The 27,965-nt window shown below is 38.1% G+C and overlaps 1 protein-coding gene across 3 annotated transcripts in view; it reads right to left on the bottom strand.

Moving 5' to 3' along the window:
- ACVR1 (activin A receptor type 1) overlaps positions 1-27,965 on the bottom strand; it is a 155,147-nt gene that overhangs the window by 34,659 nt on the left and 92,523 nt on the right. For all 3 annotated transcript variants that reach the window (XM_078147023.1, XM_021004898.2, XM_021004896.2), the window contains 4 exons: positions 16,596-16,862; positions 9,569-9,783; positions 6,607-6,706; positions 2,638-2,784 (listed from right to left, as the gene is read on the bottom strand). In XM_078147023.1, coding sequence (XP_078003149.1) covers positions 2,638-2,784; positions 6,607-6,706; positions 9,569-9,783; positions 16,596-16,862 — 729 coding nt within the window. The remainder of the gene's footprint in view (positions 1-2,637; positions 2,785-6,606; positions 6,707-9,568; positions 9,784-16,595; positions 16,863-27,965) is intronic.

Below are 27,965 nucleotides of genomic sequence, written 5' to 3'. Positions count from 1 at the left end.
ACTCAAAGTTAAGCTTAAGTAAACTGATTGTGGTCGTTTTCTCTAGAATATGATGTTGCAATAGATACCTCAAGAGACAGAAAAAGACCTAAGCACCCTCAATTAAGAAGGGTTGGAGCCTTTATCAGCCTCTTAACTATCTTCTCTCTATAGGAGTTGTTCAGCTATTATAAGTTCAAAGTGTTATATGTTACATTTCAAAAAGACAGCTATATCTTTTCTCAAAATAGACATAGTATCATTCCAAGGTACTGTTCATAAAGACCTAAATACATATGTATATTTAAAAAAGAAAACTCATAATGACACTTTCAAAATACAATTTTATTTGCAATTTGGCCTCCAGAATTAGTGAGTTATAAATCTCTGTCAGGCATTAACAGTCAGAAGAATATGCCACTGGTTCAATGAAAGGGGACTATGGGAGGCCACTAAGTGGCTGAGTGCTGGGCCTGGAGTCAGGAATACCTGAGTTCAAATCCAGCCTCAAATATTCACTAGCTGTGTGACTCTGGGAAAGTAATTTAATTTCTGTTTGCCTTAATTCACTGGAGAAGGAAATGGCAAACCATTCCAGTGTCTTTGCCAAGAAAACCCCATGGACAACACTGACATATTATGGGGCTCACAGAGTCACAAAGAGCTGAATACCTGAACAATAACAAATGGGTAGGCAGAAGTATAGAATGGGAATTTTGCTACAGTAACATTCTCAGGGTAGAAAAGGCCATGTGCTGTTAGCCTTAAGTATTATTTTAGTGATAACAAAGGAAGAGAAAGGAAACTCTGAATCACAAAGCTTAAGAGATACAGAAAACTTCCAAAATGTGCCAAAGATGTTAAAGCAAACAAAAAATAACATATTCCAGAGAAAGAAAGAGAGAGATTTAATATCAAATGAATCTATAGACAAAATTATGACAATGATTATGAGAAGGGTGAAGAAGAATAAAAAAATGAGTTTATCTCTCATTACAGATAAATACAGTAAGAGTAGGCATTTTGCTCTGCAATGTATAAAATCTAGTGTAATGAATCACATCACAAAGGTGACTTTTTATATCTCTTATAACTCCCCTGATCAGGCTTTGAACATGATGACACACATATCTGAGGCTGTACTCTGAAAGTGGATGGGAAAGTGCCAACTCATGTGTTTAGAGGAGTTACGTTATGTCATGGGCCCTGAAAAAGAGTCTTTTTTCCCTTTTACTTTTTTTTCATTAACACATATTTATGGAATAAAACAATCATTTCCTTAACACAGTACAATAAAAGAGATGATTGTACATAAAACTGCAAATCTACTAAGGCACAACTTGCTATTCCTTTCAAATATACCACAAAATTATCTTGTAAATTTCTTTTTTTTTTACACCCTGCCTCCCTCACTCCACACTAGAGATGGCTTCTTTTAAAGTCTACAGAACAGTACGGAAGCTCTACCCCTCGATGCTGTTATAGCAGTGCTGAAATTAGCATGATTCAGATATTTTTGCATAGATTTACAAACTTTTAAAATTACCTTGGTGCCCAACTTTCAATATTTCCTGCAATTTATAGTAATTGTGTGTCTTTCTTCAACAATTGCTATATATTTTTTTAAAGTTGCGTTGTGGAATATGCAACACTTAAGAAAAATTTTGATTGATTCTTGACTTTAAAATCAGATGTCCCTGATGATTTCTTATAAAATAGCAAAAATGTTCCATTTAAATGTGGTAAAAGCAATGAGCACACTGACAGAAAATAGAGCTTAATTCCACTAAATGGTTTGATAAAGAAATCAGTCAAGCCCTAAAGGGGGAAAAAAAAGGTCAATTTTTTTAAAAGATGGAAAATTCACAGAAACAGGAATAAGAAAATGTAATCCAGATGTTCTCCCATTATCTACAAATATATATGAATTAAAAATTCAGAAGAGAATTGTAAGCAAGAGAGGTGGTTTAGCATGAATGAACACAGAGCTAACCTCACACTCAGGAAACTGGTTCAAGTCTCCTCTCTGACACATACAGGCCATGTGACCTTGGGCAGCATGCTACACCTCTCTAAGATTCTAGGTTAAAGAGACTACACAAAACTACACTAGTGAAATAACAGAATCAGTTAAAGAACAATTCAAAGCAAAACTAAGGAGACAAATGCATTTCTAGACTTGAATTTCAGTCACCGTAATTCCAATTATCATCATCACAATCACACTTAGCATTTATATAGCACCTACTATGTATTTGGCATTCTGTTAAGCACTTTGCAAATATCTCATTTAATTCGCACAGCAACAAAGTAAAGTATGTACAGTTATCATCCCCATTTCACAGCTGGGGAAAGTGAGGCAAACAGAGATTTAAGTGACATGCTCAGGGTGACAGTTAGTAAATCCCTGAAGTGAGATTTGAATTTAGGTCTTCCTGACTCTAGACCTAGTGCTATCTATCTATTATACCACCTAACTGCCCTATGTCTATAAGCAAGTATTGGCTATTTCCACTTCTATTATTTCAGATTATGCTCTTCAGTTCACTTTCACAAAAACAAGATCAGAAAATCAGAAAATTATCAAACAATGAATTTAATTGATATTTACTTCAGTTGATAAATACAATTAGCTAGCAGGTTACTCCTCTTACTTACCTAGAATATTTTCATGCCTTAGTAATACAGTGTTATATAATTCTGTTTCTCTGAACCAAGATTTCTCATCCCGGGAGGAGAATATCTTTACAGCAACATTTTCTCCTTGCCAATGGCCTCGCCACACCTCTCCATATCGGCCTTTTCCTGATAAAGGCAAAGCAAAGGTGATTTTGATCAATGGGTTCCATTAGAGAAAGCCAACTCCAATTAGCTCTCAAAGGTCCTAAGTGGTTACAAACTAAATTAAACTTTAAAAACAAGTCAATAAAATTAATGTCTGCAACTCCTGGTTGTTTATATCGTTTACCTTGAAAACCAATTTCTCCAGTTACCGTAAGCCTTTGCCTATAACATATGCAATAAGACAGGAAACAATTCACCCATCCTCAATATCTTCTAAGCCCTGCATACAGTCATGAATTGTTATTCAATTTTAAAAGTGTAAGATAATAATTACTATCATCAAGGTTGAAGGAACTGAATAATAAGCCATCACTTAGAATCATGAAGAATTCTATTCTAGTCTTACCTCTATGACATGCTGGCCTTATAAACCTGGACAAGTCATTTAACCTCTCAGTATCCCCACACAACTAAGGTGATATGATGCAGAATAGCTACGTCAATGAAGGGTATTTCCCCAAAAGGATTTCTAAACACCAACTGAAAACACAGATCCTAATAAAAAAAAAATACTGTGACTGACTTTTATATAGCACCTTAAAGGACTAGGGCCTGGACCTAATGATTATGAGCTAGGGAAATCCCAGGGGAGGAAACTCCTACCAAAGCAGGTTTGAACCTTCTCTGCAACTTAAAATCATAGAGAGTTGCCTAAGGCACTAAGATGTTAAGTGATTTTTCCCAGGGTCACAAAACCAGTATGTGTCAGATGAGACAGGTATTCCAAGCTTCCAGGTTAGCTCTCTAAAAATTATACCACACTGCCTCTCGTGCAATGCCTTAAGAGGTATGTAAATCAGCAGAAAGTTTGGGAAGCTCTAAGTGAAGAAAAGAAGAAAATTCTACTGCTGTTACTGGGGTAGCAGCAGGCAGAAATTACTCGTGTTCATACACAGTTGAAGAGTTCACTGTGACAAAGGGAAACAATATTAAAGTATACTAAAGTATAAACTGGGGACTGGAAAGAAGGAAAAAAACCTTCACTGAAGAGGAAAAATAAGTATTCTTGAAATGCTTTAAACGGCATGTTCTCAAAACAGAGTCTAATATTGAGACCTGCTATGACTATTTGCTTTCTTGACAGCACTGATGGAGCCAGTAATGAACAGTGCATTACATACAACACTGGAAAGGCCCCATGAACTTTTAAGTTTCTGAACACCTTCACTGTACAGTTGTGACTTGACACTAATGGTACATGACCCAGTCCTACAGAATCAATACACCCATCTTTGCCTACCACCAGCTTTTTTTTTCATTATTTAAGGGAAATATATTGACCTTAAGTATTAACAACAAGCATAATTCAAGAGTGAAAACACATACATATGTGCACAAGTATAGAAAAATACATGCACACACATTCAGTACTCAATTTAGTAGCATATTCTTGCTAGAGATATAACTTGAAAGAAGTGCTCTTCCTTTCTTTGGTGCTGTAGGATTTCTCCCAAGGTTACGTGGATTCTGGTATTTGATTCTATGTTTGTGATAACACAGTTATCCCTTCCATGTCACAGGGGTTAGAGGCAGGCTTTCCTGCAATCTGGAAAATCCACATAAAATTTTTTGGCCCTTCCTTCATACCAGAGAAGTATGAGGTGTTTACAGTACTTTATTGTAAAATTTGGGTTAGGTGTTTAGTCATAGGCTCTGCATCGTTTGTCATCAGCAGCTGCCACAGAACTCCCCCAAAATTCTCGTTTAATTTCTTATGCTGACCCACACTATCCTGAAACCATGATGGGGGAAAAAAAATCATGATGTGGAAGAGATAACTGTAGGTGTATTGCCGCTAGGGTACATATTACTATGACTACTGGCTGTTTCCTTGTTTCTTAAGTACCTACGCTGTGGAAATTGCTAGAGCTAAAATGGCTCATGATAGTCTGCTGACTCTGGACTGTACCTTCATCCATTTAATAGAGTTAAAATAATCTTGCCATGGGAGGTATACTGATACGATGGACCATGTGTAACTGAAGGATTAATTGTGATCCAAGTCATGAAATGTCTCATAATCTCTACTCTCTTTCCAGTCTTCCCATCACCCTCATTTATAATTGCACGTGCAATAATCTTTGCTTATGGCAACTTATTCAGCTATGTGCTAATACTCTAGTCATCTTTGCCTCTTAAGAGTGCTGAGACTACAGCTAGGTTTTCTGGGCATGATGGTTTGTTGGCTCATAGAATGTTTGCTAAACTCAGTGTCTGTTGAATTGAATTTTCAGTTGCTATATACTAGTGTTCAGTTCAGGGGTAGGGACCACCCCACCCCATCTCCTAACTGATCTACATCTCAAGGTTTAAGCTTTGGCTTTTCAAAACGCAGTCAAAAGGAAGGAAGGACACAATATCTAATTTTTTTTTGCTTCTATCAGCAAGAATAGTGCCAATTCTCTTAGAGCATGCCTCAATCCCTACTCCTCCTTTGAATTTTCTATTGAAATGTCTACCAAATGTATCTGGAGCCAAGTACTTTTAGGAGCTATGCAATTTAAAAAATGAAGTCCGCTGCTCCTGCAGTTATTTTTAAAGCCTCTAGCATCCTGGTGGAGAGCCAATACCATTTTTAAGATGCCTTAGACACTTTTCCTGGGCTCTAGTACATGATCTGTGGCAGGAGAGCAAGTTTTGTGGAGCACACATCAAAGAAGTAATCAAGATTGACCACTTTACTCTCGAAGCTTGGGGGAAAACAGTTGGCAATATTCCCATGTAATTTGAAGTATGGAATGAAAATCATAAACATTTAACATTGTCATCCTCTATCAGATATCCAGTCCATTCAGTATAACACTGGTTCTTCTCCTGATTTCTGTAAGGTATTAAAATCTCAGCAGACTTTTCAGGGAAAAGACAGTAACCAGCCTAGAAATCTTCCAAATGCAATTTGGAAATTTGCTTATAAACAGTAATCTACTGGATGAATTCTACTGTTTTTTTTATTAAACAAACTCAATTTTTCATTTCTATTTCTAAAGTTCTATTATGCAATTCCCATTTTTTCATTCAAAAAAGCTTCTAATTGAAGAGTGTAGAGAGCTTTAGTCTTATCAAATTGTTTTGACATGTCCATATTTATGATAGCCCTCATATCAAAGAGGAAATCCATGAAAGACTGAACATTATTGAATTTTTAAAAATCCTCCATAAAAGCTACTGAAAATCAACAAACTTTAAGTCAAGACCCTTAGGAGTATTTTCCATTCAGAAGATGTTACTAAAAATTTAAAAAAAAAGTAATAAGATAGCATTTATCTAGCACCATAATACTTAACAAGTATTTTTACATACACCACATGTAAAATAACCAGCATTTATTAAATGTTTACCAAAAACATTACTATGCCCATTTTACAGACAGGTAAAATGAAGCTGCAAAAGTTAGATGACTTGTTCAGATAGTCATAACTAGTAAAGAATCTAAGGGACATTTTAAAATCTGAATCTTCTTTAATCAAAGGTACATGAATACCTACTGTCATGAATGGTTAAAATTACAACTAGGGAACGCATGAACCCCAAAATCCAAAATGGCAATTCAGTTTTACAGGAAATTAGACAAAGATTTTTGGACTTCAGACAAGTCCATGCTGAATGTTGTCCTCCATTCTCAAAGAGGACCAAAGTCCATGCTATGCTAAGTGGTCAAGACTTGCCTCCTAACATAATTTTAATGGGCAAAGATGAGAACCAAATTTCCCACCTCTCATTCCATTATCTATTCTCAGAAGAAGGCAAGGAAGAAAAGGGAAAAAAAATAAAACTGTTACCCACCTACACACTCCAACAGTGTAATCTGACGAGCCACGGTTCTTTGTACGAGAAAAGGAAGACCAGAGCCACTTCCTGACGTACAAGAATGATCCATTAAATCCTGTGGTTTGAAACAAGGAGAAAAGAGGACCATTGGGAAACAGCTAAGAGCAATTTCTCTTTATTCAATAAAAGAATACAAGGACATAAGCATGCATGTTATCAGTTGCTGACGGGATGTACTCATGAATGAGAAATAACATAATGAAATTTCCCTTTAAAAAAAAAGCCAACCCGAATCTGCTTCTACAAATGAAGTATGTACTCAAAAAATATATATGTATATATTTTCTTGGTTACCAGTTGCAGAGAGTTTTCCTTTTCACTCAGAGTCAGCCAAGGAGAGATGTCTTCCTAAACACAGTGACAAGTTGGTGGAAAATCTCTCATTTGAAGCAGGGACATAGTATCCTTACATAGCCAATTGTGGAACCATGTAAATGGTGGTAATAATGGCATGAAAGGAGGCAGCATTCCAAAAACCTAATTGTTTTCCAAAATACTTTAGTGAAGGGGTAAAGTGTTAATAGTTTTGATCATATTTCATCTTCTTTCATGTCCTCTATACCACTGGGATACACTAGCAATCACCAAACTTACAAAAAGGCAAGCAACAATAAAAGGGGCAGAAAAATGAGACTCTTAAGAGATTAGATAAATCATAAAATGGATAATCAGGGGTTGCCTAGAGTTCAAAAAGCTTATTTTGAATTCTTCTGATCCATAAATAGTTTGCTATTCATTTTTCTCTCTTCATATTATTATTCCTTATGAGTTTAACCTTTACAACACAGCTAAGAGATTCTTGTTGAAGTTATTAGCTTTCTTTTAAATAATCAAACTTTCTAATTTGCCAAACAGTAACTACACCTAGTCTCATCCGAGGAATAAGCCACGCATTTTAGTTTTGTAAGGCAATTCACCAGTGGGTAAATATAATTTCGGCCAAGAATTTGCAAATGGATATCTCATTTAAACGAACAAGTCAACAGACTGCAATTCATGACAGTTTCTATATCTTGTTTTTAAGAGTGTTTGTCAAACTGGTACCATATCATGATTTCATACTGTCATTTCATCTGATTGACTTTAAAAGACTATTTTGGGACACATTTCCATCCTTCTTCTTAAATTGTAAAAGCTATTTAAACAGTAATTTACACTAGCTGTTCCTATCACTGCCCTTGGTAATTAGTTCTATGTTAGCAGCTCTGAGGAATGAAGCTCTGTCTAATTTATTTTAGCACCCTACTTTGCCTAAGCTTTGTAAGAATTCCCTCTAGTCCCTTCTGTTTTCACTAACCTGATAAATTCATCTAATTTCCCTTAGAACTTGAGAGATCTTAAGTGCATTTCCTTTTAAAGAACATAATCCCCAGTCTTGAAATTGAATACATCCTCTTTCCAGGGTGCTGTCAGGCACAGACTAAAGTAGATGGGTGGAAATATGTCCAACATAGGCAAGAGATACAGGAGTGGTAGTGGGGTGGGGTGACTCTAGGCCTATCCCCATTTACCCTCAGAGGTGGAATGCCCCAGCCCCAGGACTTCAGGGTTTTGGGAAGTCTAGTTTACTTGGTGAAATTAGCAAAAGCTTTTTGCTTTTTGTAAGAATACTAAGTTAGCTGATATCCCACCTTAAGAAAAAACTATTACTGAAATGATATTCCAATAATTTCTTCCTAAAAATTTCTCACTTATACACTCTAATTTAATCATCTTGGAACCCCTTAATAACTTATTACTTGTGGATTTACTCTATATTCCTTAGAGTAGGAAGCATATTAAGAATTCCTTTGAAGGAATACATTTCACTTTCCATATCTTTCTTAATGAGAACAGTCAGTCTAGGAAATCTGAGGGAATCTACCCTTTGCGTTTTAAAATCAACACAAGCTTTAAGGTATTAGTGTCTATGAAAAAAATTACCTGAAAAGTTCTTGTAAAACAAAAAAGTTTGTATTTCAGAAAAGCTGGATTTTAGAAATAGCTGTTCCAGGCCCAGAGTTAAAAAAAAAATGGGGAGAATTTAAAACATGAAAATGCACCCTTATATCCCAACCTCTTACAACAAAATTCATGTGTTGCATAAAGCCCACTATTTGCAGATAGTGTTCAATATGGTACAAATGACTTCCTATAGAGCAAAGAGTGCAAAAGAATACATTGGACATTTTAGTACCAAAAGGCTCTAACCAGGAATGAACTGGCTTATTTACTACTAACATTCTTATCAATATTTTTAAACTGTGTTTAAAAAAAAACCCTGGAAGATACTGACAGTTCTTTTAAAATGTTTTCATCATAAAAACATGAAAGAGAGAATTTCAGAATGTTTTAAATCCTTTTAAATGACCCTCTTTTAACCATTCAAAAAGTTTCATCACTCCACAAGGTGGCAGCACGGGATATGGAAAACTTTCTTTGCTCCTCTAGAAGACAAGTTTTTAGAGCTTAGCAATTAGGGGTTAGGTTGCAATAAATGAAAGGCAAAATAATTTGGGAAGGATCAAGTGAGAGAGTAGGGATTTTAAATGGTAGACAAGCAAAGGGAAAAAAATAATCCTAAAAAAAGGAATCTATTTAGAAGAAAAATGAAACTCTCCCCTCAGTTAACTATAAACATCTATCCAAGTTTAATGTCACACGACTGCAAAACAGTAATGTAACAGTGAACATAAGCTCACAACATGAGTGATTTGTACAGCATGCACAGCTCTGGGCAATTTTCTAAAACCAATCTATTTTTTCATATATATATATATATATATATATATATAAAATTTTACCAAGCACAGTTACTAGCCAGTACTTGGTTTCAAGGAAAAGAATACAATGCACCTTTTTTTTCCCTTCTGTTTCAGCCAGCCCTTGTGGTTTGTTTTGTTTTGTTTTTTAATTTCCAGCCCCATTAGAAACTCACAGCTAAGGTGCTATCGCCAACATTTGTAGTGATGAGTCCATCAATGGTGCCATATTCCACTTCTCTAGGGTTAAGCCGCTCCTGATTGCGTTTTTTAAACTTCCGAATGCCCACAACCAGTAGAATAACAAAAAGGCATGCTGCTATAGAAAGGCCTATAAAGATGGCCATATAATCCAGGCTGAATCGTGAATATCCTCCTGGGAAGGATTTCCCTAGAGAGAAAAAGGTAATTAATTAGCCAAAAGGATCACTATTTGCTTGGTTTATAAAGGATATTTCTTAACAATAAGCTTTATTTTAAAAAAAAACACAAGGCATATCCTTCTTTCATCATAAAACATTACAAAGGGGAAAAGCCATTCCAAATTCTAACATTCAACAACCCAACCAATAAGAATAAAATTCTGGTTTGAAAGGGGGGGAAAATCTACTCCAAACTAGATAATAAACAAGTAAGCATTTTTTAAACTTGACAAAACAAAAACAATTGTTATTAAGAAGAGAATTTGACCTGCAGAGCTCTTCGCCTTCTGAGCCTTGCAAAACACCAATCTTCAATATTACTATGACAAAGGTGGTTATCTGAAGCAAATAAATTAAATCTGTGGCAGGTTTTCTTCCCCACCTTCCACTTCACTGTGGAAGTTTCTCTCTAACTTCAAATATATCACAGATACACATTGCCACCAAAATCTTCCTCAGACAACATATCTTTGAGACTATTTCTTTCTCTGCTGAGAGCCTACAAAAGCTTCACACTTGTCTATTGAATCAAGTTCAGCCTTACACAATTCATCCTCAACTCCTATCACTTTGCTTCCAGAATTATCTGCTCTGTTCTGGACCTTTACCTTGTGCCTTCACCATGAGTACTGTATATTACTCTTCCTTGTCTTCATTCTTTCCTTGTCCTTCATTATACCCTTTCTACGTTACCAAATCACTCTTGAGCCAAATTTCTTCATGCAGTTTATCACCTAACTATTCAACCCACAACGAAATCTATTTGAGCTACATGATCTCAAAGGTCTTTTCCACCTCTGAAATTCTTTATCTTCTTTCACTTATTTGCAACCCTATAAAAATTAGTGCTTCAGTGTTCTTTCACTTGATAAAATACTGGAGCAGACTTTCAGGTCACATCACCAGCAAGATAGAGGACTAGAAATTTTCTCTGATTCTTATGATCTTTTAAACATCACCAATATAGGAATTATACATAAGAGATAAGGCAATTTCCACTCTCTTAATGGTTTAGGACATTAAGAACCTTAATAAGGCAAAAATCTAGCAAACTAACAGGTTTATTGTTGTTGGTTAGTTATTTTTCAGACATGTCTGATGCTTCATGACCCCTTTTGGGGTTTTCTTGGGAAAGATCCTGGAGTCGTTTGCCATTCGATTCTCCAGTTCATTTTACAGACCGGGAAACTGAGGTAAACAGGGTTAAATGACTTGCCCAGGGTCACACAGCTAGTATGTGAGGCCAGATTGGAATTTGGGTCTTCCTGACTCTGACTCCAGGTCTGGAACTCTGCCTACTGTGCTACCTAGCCACCCCAGTAGAGAAGGCTAATCCTTAACCTTTAAGTCATTTATATAACACCACTCTCCCCCCCTATCTCTCATTTCCCATGAGGGTGGAGTTGCATAAACTATCTATGAGCTTGCAATGGAACGCAACTACTCCTCCATCCTCCCAATGAGGCAGAATAACAAAAAGCAAAGAAATTTGTCCTGGCTAAGACAGCAGCATGGCCATAGGCTTGGTGCTGTTAGAAAGGAATGGGAACTAGCATAGGACACTAATGGATGGCTGTATGGCACTCCACTAAGCCTGAAGTAAAGAGCCAAGCATCCAGCTGGGGCCAGTTTCTTCCCTTCTAGAAGTCACTTGGGACAAAGACAGAGGTTAGTGAAATGTAGGAGGAGTCTGAGAAGGCTTTGAGGTACAGCCTCCAAGGAAACCCCCATCAAAGTGTAAGAATTGGAGAGTGAGCTATATGGGGATATAAGCAAAAAAAGAGTGAAATTACCAGAAATTTCAGGAATAAGAAAATTCTGTTGAAGACACTGGCTAAGGTTAAGAAGTGAATGTGGCCTCTAAATCAGCTAAAAGAGTCCAGATGCCTATGAATAAATATTTCAAGACAAAGGAAAGTCAATTAACGTTTCATAAGGCAGAAAGCTCTGTGGATTGTCAAGAGGGCATAGAACTACTGCAGGAAGTTCCTGAATAGTTAAGAGAAATAGAACTGCGAAAGCAAAATATATGGATTACAAAGCCAAAATAATTAGCAGAATGGAAAAACCTGAATTCACAACAGCAGTCTTTTAAGATTTAATATACAAAAGAGAAAATAACTTATTGGAATGCAAATACACAGACGTGAAGGACAATCTAGAAGAGAAACAAAAAGTAATAATGTGAAAAGAAAACAATCTCCATGCAAAACACTGATCTTAAAGCAGGCTATGTAGAGACAACTTCAGGATTATAGGTTTGCAGAAAAACAAAAGTAAAAAAAAATTTGAATATCATAATGCAAGAAAACTTTGTTCAGAACTTCTGAACAAAGAAAATGCACGAATCAAAAGAATCTATAGATTGTCTCCAGGAAGAAAAAAAACACAAAAATCAAAAAACCTATGCTGCAGTATCCAAAATACATATTGGTTAAATTTAACAATTCCAATGACCAACAACAAATTCTGTAAGAAAGCAAGGGAAAGATCTACAAATGTAAAGGAAAGGAAATTCAAATACCCCATATTTTTCTGCTGTGACCAGAAACTGCAGGAGGGAATGGAGTTATGTATTTTGAAATACAAAGGAGCTCAAGATTCGACCCAAAGTGAGCTATCCTGCAAACCTAAGGCCAACACTTAATGGGGAGACTGAGGTGGGAGGGTAAAAGAACACCCACTAAAAAGAGGCATTCAAAACATTGCTAGAAAGAAAACTAGACCTAAGTAAACCATTTGCTTTTCAAATACTTCAAACAACAAAAATATAAGCAAGGTAAACAAACACAGCAACTAAGAAAGAACAAAGTAACAACAGAAGGCCCATTAAGAGATTTCTTTCTAAAAGTACACATGAGTGAAAGCAAAAGGCAAACACAAGTAACAGTGGAGAAATAGGACTGAAACATCATGGACTAAGACTCATAACATGCAGCCATCGTGTGAATTGGTAATCATCTTGAAGGACCAAATGGCAGAATGGGAGGGAAGGGGGGAAAAAAGTTGGATGTGATGAGGAAGATAGAGGGGAATATGTGATATTCCCAAATGAAGTCAAAGTTAACAATGAAAGGAAAATAACTCTTGTAGTCTCTAAGGAAGAGAGCCTCCTGGACAATGGGCAAGGAGGCAAAGAGAGGGAAAGAAAGGAAGAAATCTTATTTAGAGGTGGTAAAGAATACCACTGATGAATGCTTCCATGACAGAATTTCTATGAAGAGAGATGGGGACTTTGCAAATGGGTGTGATCTACAAGGATTTGATGTTTTAGACCACACATCTTGCCCCAGTCTTGCCCTAGGAGAAAGAGAATTGGAAATCCTGGGAGCATCTGAGAGTCCAAGGAGTGGTAGGGCAAGAATATAAGGAAGAGATTTCATGGCAAATGAGAAAAACATGCCCATGAGGAGGACAAAGGTTAGTAATGAACTGAATTATCAGCAACATAGGAAAATTCCTACCATGAAGCGATACTCTTTCTATCACCTGTGGGAACTGATATTTATAAGAGTATGGCACAACAAAAAAAAGGAAGCCAGGGGCAAAGTCTAAAAATCAGAACACAGAAACTTTTTACAAGAAGGAACCCATATTAGATCCCATAATTCTGTAAGGACTACAGAGACTAAAGAAGAATGAAATAAGTATAAGGGTGATGAACCAAAGAATAAAAGATTCTAGAGCAGATAGAAAAGAGAAGGAAAAAAAATGAAGGGAATAAAAGAACAATGACATATTGGATCATACCTTTCTCTAGTAGTTTTGTGTGAATCTAATTTTGTCTCTATGACTAGAAACTCCACAAACATGTCTTTTCTGCTGAGAAGGAACATGATGTAGCAAGAAGAGCATTCACAGGACTAAATCAGAAGAGCTGGCTCAAGCCACTTGACCAGCTCTACTTCATTTAGCAGTTTCTTAAACTCTTAGTGAAAGTTTCACCTTTTTCTATACTCTGCCTAATTCACAAGACTGTCCTGAGGATCAAACTAGCTAATACATGTGGCAGTCCTTCATAAAAGGTAAAATGCTATAAAAAGGGTACAGCATTATTACCACATCTTTATATTCTGCATGGGCACTTCTCATGCATGAAGAATTTGCTAAGCTATTTGCATTAGGAAGACATTTCCTCACACAATTCAATATATACTAAGAACTTATTTATTCAGCTTAGGCTTATTTTGCATATAACCAAAACACATGTATATGTATGTATGTATACATATGTACATACATATATATATATGCCATTTTTTTTCTTTTAACTACTTATGGTGGAAATCTATCTGAACAGCAACTGATTAATGAAGTTCAACTTTTTTTGATGACTAAGGGTCATCAAACACACTCAGCCCATAATACCCCAACCCTCCAAAGTGTAATACAAACCAGATTAAAATGTAGTTCCTATCTGATTTTAATGTGTTGATATATCTATATCTCAATATATATGTGGGGCACCTAGTTGGCCCAGTGGATAGAGTGCCAGGCCTAGAATCAGGAAGACTCATCTTCATGAGTTCAAATCCACCTCGCACCATTTATTTACTAGCTATAGGATCCTGAGTAAGTCACTTAATCCTGTTTGCCTCAGTTTCCTCATCTGTGAAATGAGCTGGAGAAGGAAATGGCAAACCATTTCAGTATCTTTGCCAAGAAAACCCCAAAAAGGGGTCACATATTAATTTAATTTTGGATATGACAAATGACAAAACAACAACAAAAGACGTGTGTCTGTGTGTATGTGTGTAGATATACACACATATCTATCTCTAGATATAGATATGCAGATACATAGATGTCTATCTCTAGACACAGAAAGGGTATTTCTTCAAGGCAGGAATTTTCCCATGTCCTTGATAGTTCAGTTCACTACTAACCCTTTTCTTCCCTGTGGGTGGCATGCTTTTCCCATATGTATGCGTATATTCATATCTAAATAAATAGGCAGCTGGGTGGATTGATAGACAGATAGTTTTCTAAGTCAATATGTAGCCCACAAGGATCCTTACTCATGATTTAGTGACCACCATCTCTGGGAGAGTTTGACACCACTGATTTACATGAACACCATTATTACAATGTACCATACACAGTACAGTTCTCTTTCTACTTTGTCACTTCTTCTAGTGACATTACTCCTGCTTCTAACATTCCATATCATGCTCTCTTACAAAATTTACCAATGTCAAGAAGACCTAGAATTTGTTTGGACCTGTGACTGTGAGCAGATCAGTTAAACTATCATTGACCTAGGCAACTCGCTAATGCTGCTGACTTATGAGAGCTCCCTATCAGTAAAATCATATGTCCAATAAAAACCAAGAATTAATGAGATTTCTAGCAAAAATTTAAAGACCTGGGATTAAGTGAATTTGGGATTAAAGATTTAGGATTAAGTGACCATGTTATTGTCCTGCTCAAGAATCTTCACTAGCTCTCTATTTCCTTTAGTGTAAAAAAAGGAACTCCTCAGCTAAGCATCTAAAGCCCTGCACATTCTAGTTCTAATCTACTGTGCCATTCCAGACTTATTTCACTTCACTCTCTTTCACACCTTCAACATTCTAACTAAACTTTCCAACATGCTTTTCTCTTAAACACCCATCTCCCACCACTACGCCATTGTACAGCAGGTAGTCTTCTCCTTGCCCCTGCTTCTTGGAATTCCTAGCTTCCTTCAAGTTTTCAAGCTAAAGCTATGTACCAACTGTTAGGGGAAGCCTTTTTTGATCCCTTCCCCTGGTTTTTAATGCTTGCTCCCTTTTCAAATTACCATGTATATTCTTGTCTGTGCATATGGTACATTTGCCTCAGTAAAATGTAAGCTTAATCCTTAAAAAGGCAAAGATTTGTTTTTCATGTTGTCTTTGTATTCTCAAAACAGAACTTTGAACATAGCAAGCCCTTAATAATAGTTCATTGGATTGTCTAGGCTTTATTTAGTGCAGGCATTCTAGGGTTTCTCGGGAAGTGAGGATGCTCCCAAGCATGGAGGTAGCTTCAAAACTGCCCTGCTCCAGAGGAGTAGAATCTTCAGATATTAAGGAACCATTTGTATAAGATCCTCCTATAAAGAATTCATTCAGGTTGCATGTGAAAAATCCCATAGTGCTTCAAGCTTGGAGAGAGATGCAAGCAGATAGTACGTATATAACAGGAAGAGGGGGAAATGGATCTAAGCTTTTCTTTCTTTCCTAGTAATGCATGTGTGCCACTTGGCCAGAGTTCCGGGCCCTCCCTCTTCACCTCAACCCTTTCTTCTCAACACACACACACACACACACACACACACACACACACACACACACACACACACACATACACACACACACACACACACACACACACACACACACACACACACATACACACACACACACACACATATATATATATATATTTATACACCTGATTCCTGGAGAAGTTTTTAGGGGGAATTGTCTGTGGCAGCCGCTGTTTCTCCTTGCCAAAAAAAAAGGGGGGGGGGAATAAAGAAAGTTGGCAGTACTTGGTAGAATAATCCCACCTCAACAGAAAATAATCCCTAAGGCAAATCTCTTGAGTATGAGAGAATCAGACACATCCTAACTGTTTTCAAGTATTTTTACACTGCTTCATTTTCCCCTAACTTCTACCTTCCTTCAGATGCTGAATGATTCACCTCCCCCATTCCCAGCCCTTCACTTTGATCTCAACTTGCCATCACAGGAACCAAAATGAGGGCAGTGTAGGGATGGGGAAGTGTATGGGGAGACATGGGTAGAAGTATTACCTTTCGAAGTTGGTAGCTGGGCTGTGATATTTCCATTGCACCAGTTTCCCTGACAGCACTCCACAGCTTGGTCAGGGGATGGTGGAGTCTTACAGGTCATCTTCCCCTGCTCATACACTTGGAAGCATCCTTTCTGGTAGACTTGAATACCATCATTTATGCTCAATGAGGCAAAACACTGCTGCCCCTCACAGTGATCCTGATTCCCACAGGATATGCCTTCACACACACACATATATAGGTTTGAATTCAACTTTGGTTCCTCATCTGCAGAAGAGAGAGAAGAGAAAAGAAAATGGTATTTTCTTTCATATGGGTATTGAAAAGTTTCTTCAATCACGTGTGGATAATATAGTTTTGTTTTGTTTTTTTTACTCTTACTCAATTTAACATACCTAGGCAATTACCTGTGGGGAAAGTCACAAGAAGCATCACCTGAAGATACTAATACCCACATTTGGTAGACCTGGGCATGAAATGTGCCTCGTCCCTGAATTCCAAATCATCGGGCAATTCAGTTCAACAAACATTTAAGTGCCTCTGGGATAGATATTGAAGACATGAAGGCAAAAATAAAGCTGCCCCTACCATCAATAAGCTTCTTTTCTGCAAGAGGGTTCTTTTTTTTCCATGTCATAGAACCCATTTGGTAGCCTGATGAGACCTAAACACCCCTTCTCAGAATAATGTGTTGGGTTTTTTAATTTATTTATAATGGAAGAAAATAATAGACTTCAGTTAAAGGTTAGTAAAAACAAAGACGTAAATTTTTCCCATCCACATTTAATAACCCCCTGAAATCTATCCACAGACCTCTAAGTTAAATTCTATGGCAACTAGGTGGCACAGAGGATAGAATACTCTGGGCCCGAAATCAGGAAGACCTGAGTTCAAATTTATCTTCAGACACTTACTAGTGGTGTGACCTTGGACAAGGTACTGAACCTCTATTTGACTCAGTTTCCTCTTGTATAAAATGGGGGTAATAATAGCACCTATCTCCAGGATTGTTGTGAGAAGCTAATGAGATAATATTTGCAAAGCACTTGGTACTGTGCCTGGCACAGAGTAGGCACTACATAAATACTAGCTATTATTATGGGGAAGATATAATGTGTGTATATGTGTGTGTGTGTGTGTTTGTACATATGTACACGCATGCTTGGACAGATCAAAATAATGACAAGTAATTTGAGAAGAAAGGGGACAATAGGTAAGTTGTTAGGTAAGACTTCATGAAGGAGGTGGCACCTGAATTGAACCTTGAAGATAAAGAGAGACAGAGATGAGGAGGAACCACGAACAGTGTCCCAAGTGGGAGCTGAGGAGCAGTTGTATCTGGTGTGGGAGGAGGTTGGGGGAAAAAAAGTGGGATGCCAAATCCAATAAGACCTTTTAATTAATTGTTCTTTAAAAGATTGGTTTTCAGATTCAGTTTTTCAAATCACTGCATCATTTTTTCCTGGTTAAGTGAGTAGTTCAGACTTGCTAGTACTAACAGCTTTGGGTGCAGATGGCAGAGGAAAAGAGCAAGAGGGAGGGAGGAAGAGGGAAGAAAAGAGTTATACAGAAATGAGAGCATGAGAGGGGGGAAGGGGGAGAGAAAGAGCCAGATAGAAACAGAGAGACAAAGAAAGACCAAAAAAGCCCAACAGAGATAGAGACAGGGACAGAGAGACAAAAAGAGATAGTCACAGAGACAGAGAGAGAGGAGAGAAGAAAGAGAAGAAGGGAGAGAGAGAGAGAGACAAGAAGACAAAGAAGAGAAAAAGAAGAGAAAGAGATAGAGAGGGAAGAGAGAAAGAGAGACAGAGAGAGAGAGAGAGAGAGAGAGAGAGAGAGAGAGAGAGAGAGAGAGAGAGAGAGAGAGAGACAGAGACAGAGACAGAGAAGACTGCAAGAGGCCAAATCTTTGGAAGCTGCTAAGTTGAAATCCTGTTCAAATAAGGAAATTCAACTTTCAGAGCTCACTCTCAAGTCCTAAATTAGAAAGGGGCTGAGTTCTGTCTATTGTTGAATGCTTTGTAGTAGACTCTGTGGTACAGCTACCTCAATCTATTTTGAATCTATCTTTTAAAAGGCAGTTTGGGGTGACTGTGCTTTTAAGAGATGACCCCAGTGAGATGTATTAAAATACTTAGAGATACAGCAGGGGACTTGGAGGAAGAGGCCACAGAGAGGGAGTGGAGAGAGACTCAGAAACGGCAGAGAAGGAACATTTACCTTCTCTCTTCCCTCTTTGGAAAGAGGTAAAATAAAAACAAATTGCCCGCTATAGCACAAACATCATGCCTCCACAGGCACCACCCCATGAAGGAGGTACACTCTATTTACAATCAATGTGATAGCTCTTTTGAAAAACCCCAAGAGACTCTTCCAATGGCAAATGAGTTTGGAATAACATCCAGAATAGCCACTGACAAAGCTATGTATGTCACTGGTCTCACCACCCAAAATCTGGAACTCACAGACTATATTAATGAGGAATGATTTTCACAATGAAGAAAGTATTCCCTTTTTCTCCTCCCTTCAAAAATGTGACAGAAATCTTCTCAGCATCAGTATTTGAATCAGGCTACAGAACAAATAGGTCCCTTATTATATGAAGCATAATATAAAATGATCCCACTATACCATCCCCTCCTCCCCCAAAAAAAAATCAGGTATGAAAATCATAATTTCAAGGTTCATAGAAATTTACCCCTATTTTACTAATACCATTAGGCATATTTGTATATTTATATATGTGTATGTGTGTGTTTTTAATGTCAATCATTCCCTAGTAATCTCTAATCATCAGACTCTTTCTTGTAACAAAGAAAGACAGTTAACAAAAAAGATAAAGTACATTTGACTTTTAACACTTCCCACCCATATCCCTACCCCCCCAAAAAAAATTGTTCATCCTTTGTTTTTGAAGAGGACTAATGACATCATGGGGTGATGTCTTGACTTGCACATGACACGGATTTAAATGAGGCAGAGTTGCACAGTCATTAGCTTTACTCTCTCCTTCAGAGTCCTGTTGCAAGACAAAAATCAAGACAACTGGTGACAGCCTGGGTGCGGCAGATAGCCCTGGCTCTTTTATGTCTGACCAAGCTCAAAGCGCTCTGCAGCACCTGTTCCAGCCATCTTCATGGCCATTGGAACAAACTGTTCTCATCTGCCCATTCCATCAAGGGAAGTCATCACATGCTTGGGGTAGACATCTCCCTAACTATCAGTGGGTTTAATCACCCTCCACCTGATTTAGCCCTTTTCAAGGCTACTCATTCACATTTGGTGTCCACCTATCACCCACCTCTCACCTGTAGCTCCAAGAAGATGCAGCATGTGCAGCAGCCACACCCCGATAATCTCCCCAAAAAACTAAAAGGAGGGATGTTATTTCACCCTTTGTTCTGTAAGACTTTCAACCTAAATTAGTTGTCTTTTAGTGGTGATGCATATGTATTACTGTAATTATTATATCTTATGCCTTCTATTTACTCTCAGTTCATACAGGCCTGTTTCTCAAATTTCTTATTTTTGTTGTTTTTCATAGGGCAACAGGATCCTATTATGTTAATATACCAATTTGTTTAGCTATTCCCCAAATTAGGTGGTGAGCATCTAATTTGCTTCCGATTGTTATTTCCCTGCAAAGAGAACTACAATGAATCTTGTTACATATGAGACCTTCCTGTCATTGACCTCCTTGAGGTATGGTGCTACATTAATATTAGCTATTAACAAATAAGGTAAGAAAAAAATTGCTTTGCTTTTTAATTCATTGTAGATGTCATCTTTGGTGACTGCAACATAGAACTCTTAAAAGAGCTGGATTTGGAATAACATAACCTGATCTGTGTTTGAATCCTAGGTCTGTGAGACCAATGCCCTTTCCCTGGACTTTTCAGGTTTTCTCAGTTATAAAATAAGTGGTGTTTGTACCAGCTGACTTCCAAAGTCCTATATCCCTTCTAACTCTAATCTATGATCCTGAAATATGCCACATAGGGGGTGGTGCTGGACCTAGCACCATGGGATGAATAGTTTATAGTCAGTCATCTTTTCCCACATATTTTCAAATGGTGGAAAAGGTGAACCAGTTAAATCTCTATGGGCCTGATGCAAAGTGGAGGTGGGGGGGGGATTTGGTCCAGATGGTCTCTAGAATACTTTCTAGCTTTAGATCATATGAACACTAACAATTCAGGTACATAATCTTTATGGCAAGTCCAGAGTGGATCAATAAGTTTCCAATAAGTAGCTAGAGGGAGAAGAGGAATGCCAACTATTCCATACAATAGCAAGTAAGTGTCCAGAGAAACTGATGGCTTAGTATTGTGTGTATGTCAGGGAGGGGGCGGGAGTGGGGGGATGGATAGAGATCATCTAACCTAATCTAACCTTGACATTAGAAATGAGGCAGCTAAGTGGTGCAGTGCTGGGCCTGGAGTCAGTGCGGTCCAGAGGGTCACAAAGAGTTGGACAGGACTGAACAACAATGCCCTTTTCTGCATGATAGTTATTTACTCATGTCATATCCCCCTTACTAGATTATAAACCACAAAAAGGATAGGGATTATATCATGTATATTTACCTCTTTCCCCAGTGCCTACCAAATGCTTTACATATACATAGAGATAGGGATTTGGACTTGTGATTTCATTGATGTAGGGAACTCCCATAAGAGGGAATTTGCTCTACCAATGCAGATTGGCACCTTCCCTGCAACTTCATACTCTTAGAGGACTGCCAGAGTACTTCCAAGTTAAGTGACATGCCCTGGTCATACAACCAGCAGGTATCAAGTGAGATTTGAACCTAGGTCCTTATGGCTTTAAGGCTAGGATGTATATCCACTCCACCATGTGGCTCCTTGCTTTACAAATTCTAAGTAGGCACTTAATAAATGGTTGCTGAATAAATTAAAAGTCTTTATCTAGAAATTATTTGCCTTTCTTCTGTAGCTGAATAGAGATAACTATCTGAAGTAATAAATTATTCTTGTTCTGTGATGCCAGTGTCAAAGATCTGTCTGTCACTTTCCCAGCTAGAGAAAAGCAGAGACGAAAGGGGGTGGGGCTAGTAAGCATCTATAGTGCTTACTCAAGTACCTAGTATAGAAAGTGGCCAAACATCTAATGCTGAAAAGCAAGTCAGGGCAGATTTGGCAAAGTCATGCCTACTATTTTTCCCCTTTTTGAAAAGCAAGCATCATCCTTCTCCTCTTGTTTTGTGTCTTGCACCCAAACTTGTAAGGTTTTATAGTCCATACACTTTAACTGAGCTTTATCAACAAAACTGATTGGGGAAGAAATGTGCCCCAAATATCCAAAGATATACAAAATAAATGTCAATTCAATAGAAATCCATAGCAAAAAAAGACTCCCCTCTCCAGCTCACCCCATCCTCTTCATTCTCTCTCTCTCTCTCTCTCTCTCTCTCTCTCTCTCTCTCTCTCTCTCTCTCTCTCTCTCTCTCTGTCTCTCTCTCTCTCTCTCTCTGTCTCTCTCTCTCTCTCTCTCTCTCTCTCTCTCTCTCTCTCTCACACACACACACACACACACACACACACACCCCTGAGTGCCACCCTGCCAACTTCCCCTGGCAGACTGGTTTGGTTCTAAGTGATGCCAAAGGGATTTTCTAAGCCAGGGTTATTAATTCAACAAGCAGAGTTACAAGCAAGACAGAGTTCTCAGATCTTGATATTGACAATTCCATGGAAAAGTAGAACCCAAAATACCCATGAGTCACCTTTAGCAATCTCCTCAATTTTTAAAAGTTATAACATGACAAAATTTAGGATTTGAAATTAGGGTTGGGGGTTGGGGGTAGGAGGATTGTTTTCAAATTGCTTTTAAGGTACTGGGAGATGTCTTATCTTCCAGACTCTTATGATACAGAATACTTGGTTACAGATCACTTCCTAGGACTACTTTGCATGTATATGAAACAATAAAAGTCTGATAACCTATTTTATTGCAGTTTGCAGAAATAAAAAGGAAGAATCTAAGCAGAGTTAAGTCCACTAAGCAATGATGACAAGTTAGTTAAATTAATCAGTAATCTGAATATCAAGCAAGGGAAATGACCTCTTTTACCTTAGATTATCTCATCCCCATTTTGTTTGCTTGTTGTCTATTTACACAACTAGCATCTGCAAGGTGGCCTTCCAGTATTACTCAATGTTATGACTGTTACTATATAACTTGTCTGGCATCAAGACTGGGACCATGTGAAAATATTTATGGACTGTATGTGGTCAGGGACAGGAGAGTCTGCTACAAGTAATCCTTTCATATGATGGAAGGGTAGAAAGGACTGACTAAAGGAAGCAATAAAGATTATAATCTTGGCATCTCAATCTGAACTGGAGAGGTGGATTTAGATCACCATTATTAGCAACATTGTCTTCAAGTAAATTAGTTTTCTTTCTTTGTTACAGGTCATCAGGGAGACTGGGGAGATGAAGGGGGTCCATAAAACTAAAGGAATATATAAGAAAGCACTTTAAAACATTGACCAGCTTTTAAAATCTGTGTCTACTCGGGAGAGAACAAGATAAAACAGGTTCAAATGGTAGGTTGGGGTATTTAAATAACATATAAGTTCTTTTTTCCTGTTCACTGACAAGGATTTCCAGTTTCACCATGGTCAGAATTCTGAAAGATGACTTTTCCTGGCGAGTGTCCCATCCAAGGCAGATCCCTAAAAGTATAATCACAGGATGTCAGAGAAATAAAACGGAGCACTAGAATGGCAGAGCGAATAGATTACAGCTTTGTTGTCCACAATTGAGATGGATAAAGTGAGATTTAATGATCTAGTCTCAAGATCACCACAAGGTTCAAGGTTCAACAATTTCTGACAGACACACCAAGAAAAAAATAGAGAAGGGCTCAGAAAGTGATGGCTGTAGGTGGCCTTGTGACAGTCATCACTGTTCCATCTTTTGGTATAATTGTGTCTAAAAACTCAACCAGCCTACAGTACAATCTAACGACTAAGACTTTCCTGAAAGGAATACAAACCCCAAAAGAAGCAAATCTACACAGATAGCTATTCCTCTGCCACAAAGGGGTCTTTTACCTGCTTCTCCTGTTGCTTACTCCTTCTCAAACACCTAGCTCAATCTCCATTTTCTAAGAACACCAACATAAAGGCCAATCAATCAGAGGTTGAGGTCCTCCTTGCCATACTGCAGGTAATTAAGGCCCTCGGCTGCTGACCTCATCTTAGAGTTACTGGCAATATCTGCTCCTTTCCTGCTCTGCAGGTCAACTGCTTTGCCTCACTGACTGTAGTAAGATAAGGACTCAACACTAACCACAATTTACTTCCATTGTTCTTGGCCCTACACCCTCAAACATTGTTCTTTTGAATCTATACTTATTTGTCACATTGAAAGAATAAACATAATCCAGACCTCCTAACACAACCACCCTTTGGGTACAATTTTGAATGAGACAGTTGAGAAATGACACTAACTAATAAACTCAAGAGGACATTGATAAGATACCAAATGGGGGAAAGCCAAGATGTTGATGGGCCTGAAATTCATATCATGAGGCTCTGGGAAGGAACTTGGGATAATTAACCTAAAGAGAAGAAAAAAGGCATCACAAATGGCCAGGGGAGGACATAAATGTTAGCTGAGTTCTACTTGAAGGATTGTTAAATAGAAGAAGTCTTTTTGAAGACAGAGAAGGAATGGGTTGATGTCACAAAGGATGAATGGATGGACAGACAGAGGTTTTATTAAGTGCCAGTTAGTATAATAAGTGATAGGGATAGAAATACAAGCAAACAAGACAATCCCTAACCTGGAGGAAGTTATATTCTAATGGAAGTAAGCAAGAAATAAATGGGAATTGGAAAAAGGGGGTGGGTGGGGAGGGGAGGTATCCACACAGTGGATGCATAGCTGGCAAGAAGAAAGAGAAGCAGTTCAAATAGTGAGTCAGATTGACTGTGAATGAAATGAGCATAGTTGGGGCCCCTTTTGAATGAAGGTAGTGTCACCAGTGATGAGGGTAGGTCCTCAGGGTGGAAATTTCTTCAGGGTTGGCAGGCAGCTGGCAAGGTGGTACAGAATAAGTCTAGAGAGTCAATGTAACCAGAAGTGAAGTATGACTGGGGTACCTCTTGAAATGGAGGCAAATTTAGATCTGATTTCAAGGAAAGTTTCCCAACCTTAATCAGAGATATCTAAAAGTGGAATAGGGGACCTTAGGAGGCAGCAGATTACTCCTTGAAGGTCTTCACGAAGAAGAGACTTGTTCAGTATACTTTCATAACATTTCTACTTTGGCCAGATTAGATGTCCTAGGATCCCTTTCCAGTGTCAAATTTTGTGACTCCACTAGGGTGACAGAACCAGATGAGAAGAGAGGTACAAAGAAACAGGACAGGCACTATATTAAATCTAACAGAATAAACGTGCCCACAGACTCATAATTTATGATGTAAGCTCATCTTACAGGAGCCAGAGTAATTAGAATATCATAAAAAAAATTTTAAACCTTAAAACTTGAGTAAGCTACAGGCATCTCAAATCACTGCTGTCTTCCAATGGCATGCTTCATTTGCTCATTTGAAATGGTAGTTTGTGACATATTAGGATTTAAGATTATAAGGACCTGTCTTAATGGTCTGCTAATCTAAGACTGAAATTTAGAAGTATTCCAATATATTGACTTGGGCTTGCCAATGGTGCAAGGGGACCATGCATCAGAATCAGCAAGCCTACATGTGAACAAAAGGCACAAAAATGTCCCTTCAATTTAATATGAAAGATATAGGCCCTCCAAGTAAGAAGAGACAGAAGATACCAGTGGATGGATGGGATAAGAATTCAAGCTTTTTATACATCATGGAGAAAACACCCTCTCTGAGACAACCAGGTCTCTGGATAAATCACATATATTTCTACTGATCAAGGAGTTGTCACTTGATACAACTACCACTCTTATCACTTGGGGTAAATGGGCTTCTATTGATGAGCTTTCCAGGACATTTGCACACTGAAAAAGGCAATGTATTCACATTAAATCACACAACAGCTAGAAAAGTCTAGGGACCTAGAAATTTCTTAAGTCTGTAGAAGCTTTCTTTGCCTCAAAAAGGGTTTTAAGAGAAGGCAAGAGAGATGCTGCCTTGTTCTGAACAGAGCAAAGCTATAAAGACTTTAAATGTCAGCACAGATCTTAAGGCAATGCTTAGTCACCAAGCTTGAGCAAGTCTGTGCAGAGCCATTTCTTCCTGTTTAGAGGGGGGATGGGATGGGAGGGGGAGGTATATAGAGAGTTTGCATCTGTTTATCCACATTGTCCAATGGACAAAAAAGGGAGGGAGAATATGTGTTTATCTGTTATTTTCTCTGTGTTTGGGTGGAGGGAATAATAGGACCTATAATATGTGATGTATTTCTGTTAACTAAAAATTAATGTTAACACAACGGCTGTCTCTTAGCCCTGTCACTTCACAGCAGACTAAGTTTGGGGTTTTCTTGCTTTCGTTGCTTCAAAATACAAAGATCCTGAAATCCCAACAATTACTTTAAGTCCAAATCCTTAAAGGAATGCTTAATTAAGATCCAAAATCCTAGGCCTTGCTGCCATTTTTCCTACCATTGAAAAGATTGGCACATTTATCTGTGGGCTGGGAAGGAATTACATTAAATTTCCCTGCTAGCTTTGCCTTAGGTAACTAAAAAAAAAAATCTCCAGTTACCCTCTGGTGGAACTTCCAGAAAAGAGATGTGGCGGTGGAGGAGGGGAAGAATGCTGGGGTTTTCACTTTTGGTTAGACTAGGCCCTCCATTCCATCAAGTCAAACTTTCTGTAATGCAGCTCACAATCTCTAACCCTTGGATCCTAATATCTCTTCAGTCAAAGAGTTTACTAAGTGCCAGGCACAGTAGAAGCACAGGGAATAAAAATGCAAGAAAGAAGAAAGACAGTCCTCTACCCTCAAGGAGTTTATATTGTAATGAGATAACACTAAAAAGAAAGCTAAAGAGATGGGAGTGGGTGGAAGACAAAGGTATCCCATGGGAGAAGTGGAGGAAGTTCTGCACAACAGGCCAGGGCTGGCCCTGGCATCCCCCTTACATGGAGGTTCTGCTGCACGTGTATAAACTATATTGAGTTGTTTGCCTTTTCAATGAGGGTGGTTGGGGAGGGAGGAAGGGAGAAGAATTGAAACCTAAAGTTTTAAAAACGTATGTTAAAAAGAATGTTTTCACATGCTACTGGGAAATAAGAAATACAGGAAATGGGGTACAGAAGTCTATCCTGCCCTACAGGAAAATAGAAGGGGAAGGGGATAAGAGAAGGGGGGAAGAGATAGAAGAGAGGACAGACTAGGGGAAGAGATATTCAGAATGCATGCCATCTTGGGGTGGGGGAGGGGTGAGATGGGGTGAAAATTTGGAACTCAAAATCTTGCAGAAGTAAATATTGAAAACTGAAAATAAATTTATAGTAAACAAAAGAAAAAATGGAGGTTCTGGGAAGAGCCATCTAAAGGGAAAGGCCTCCTTAACTGGAGGTTTTTCCAATTTCCAATTTTCCAAACTTCATATTGAAAGAATGGTTTTAACTGCTCCATTAATTAAAGAATCAATGAGGAGACTAGCATTAAGATCAAATAATGTTGCTTTTTCCATCTTTCATTTGATCCTTACTGTAACAAAAGTCCTTGACTTCACTATAAACAACATGCATACCTGAGAACCAGTTAATGATGGAAAATGTCTTCTTCCTTCACTTTCTTCTCACGTTTCGAGAATTGAATCCTTGCTTCCAAAAAAGGAGAGATCATAGAGGACTATGAGAATCAGTTGTTAACAACTGACCTTCAAAGAACTGTGAAAAGTCTTTTCCCCAAACAGAACAAACACTAGTTGGGGAGCAGAAAGATTGATTGACCATTGACGAGAAAGTTAGGGCTTGTTTTCCTTCAAATAGGGATAGGGAGGGAGACTGGAACTATAATTTAAACGATTTAGGGAACAGCTGGGAGAGAAAATTCCCTCTAACAACATGGGCCCTCATCCTCTCTGCAACTTATAGTCTTCCAGAATTGCATAAGGCATCAAGAGGTTAAGTCAATTGTCCAGGGTTCACACAGCCAATACGAGCCCATGGTCTTCTGATTCCAATGATGGCTTTCTATCCACTACACTACTTAATCAGGATTGGAAAATTCATTCGTTATTTTGTTAGAAGATGGAGAGGGGAGGCGTACAGGGAGGGAAGATTATCCATCAGAGAAATCACCCAGTTTGGAACTGGAGAGATCTTGTATGTTGTGTGGGCAGACTGTAAAAATTCAGAAAGAGGTGATGATTTTGCTGACGCTTGCTCCAAGTT

This window comes from Phascolarctos cinereus, unplaced genomic scaffold, assembly GCF_003287225.1.
Source record: "Phascolarctos cinereus isolate Bilbo 61053 unplaced genomic scaffold, phaCin_HiC Scaffold_726;HRSCAF=1367, whole genome shotgun sequence".
In the NCBI taxonomy this organism is placed as follows: Eukaryota; Metazoa; Chordata; class Mammalia; order Diprotodontia; family Phascolarctidae; genus Phascolarctos; species Phascolarctos cinereus.
Note: the sequence above shows the minus strand (reverse complement) of the source record. Positions and strands in the feature narration are given on the sequence as shown.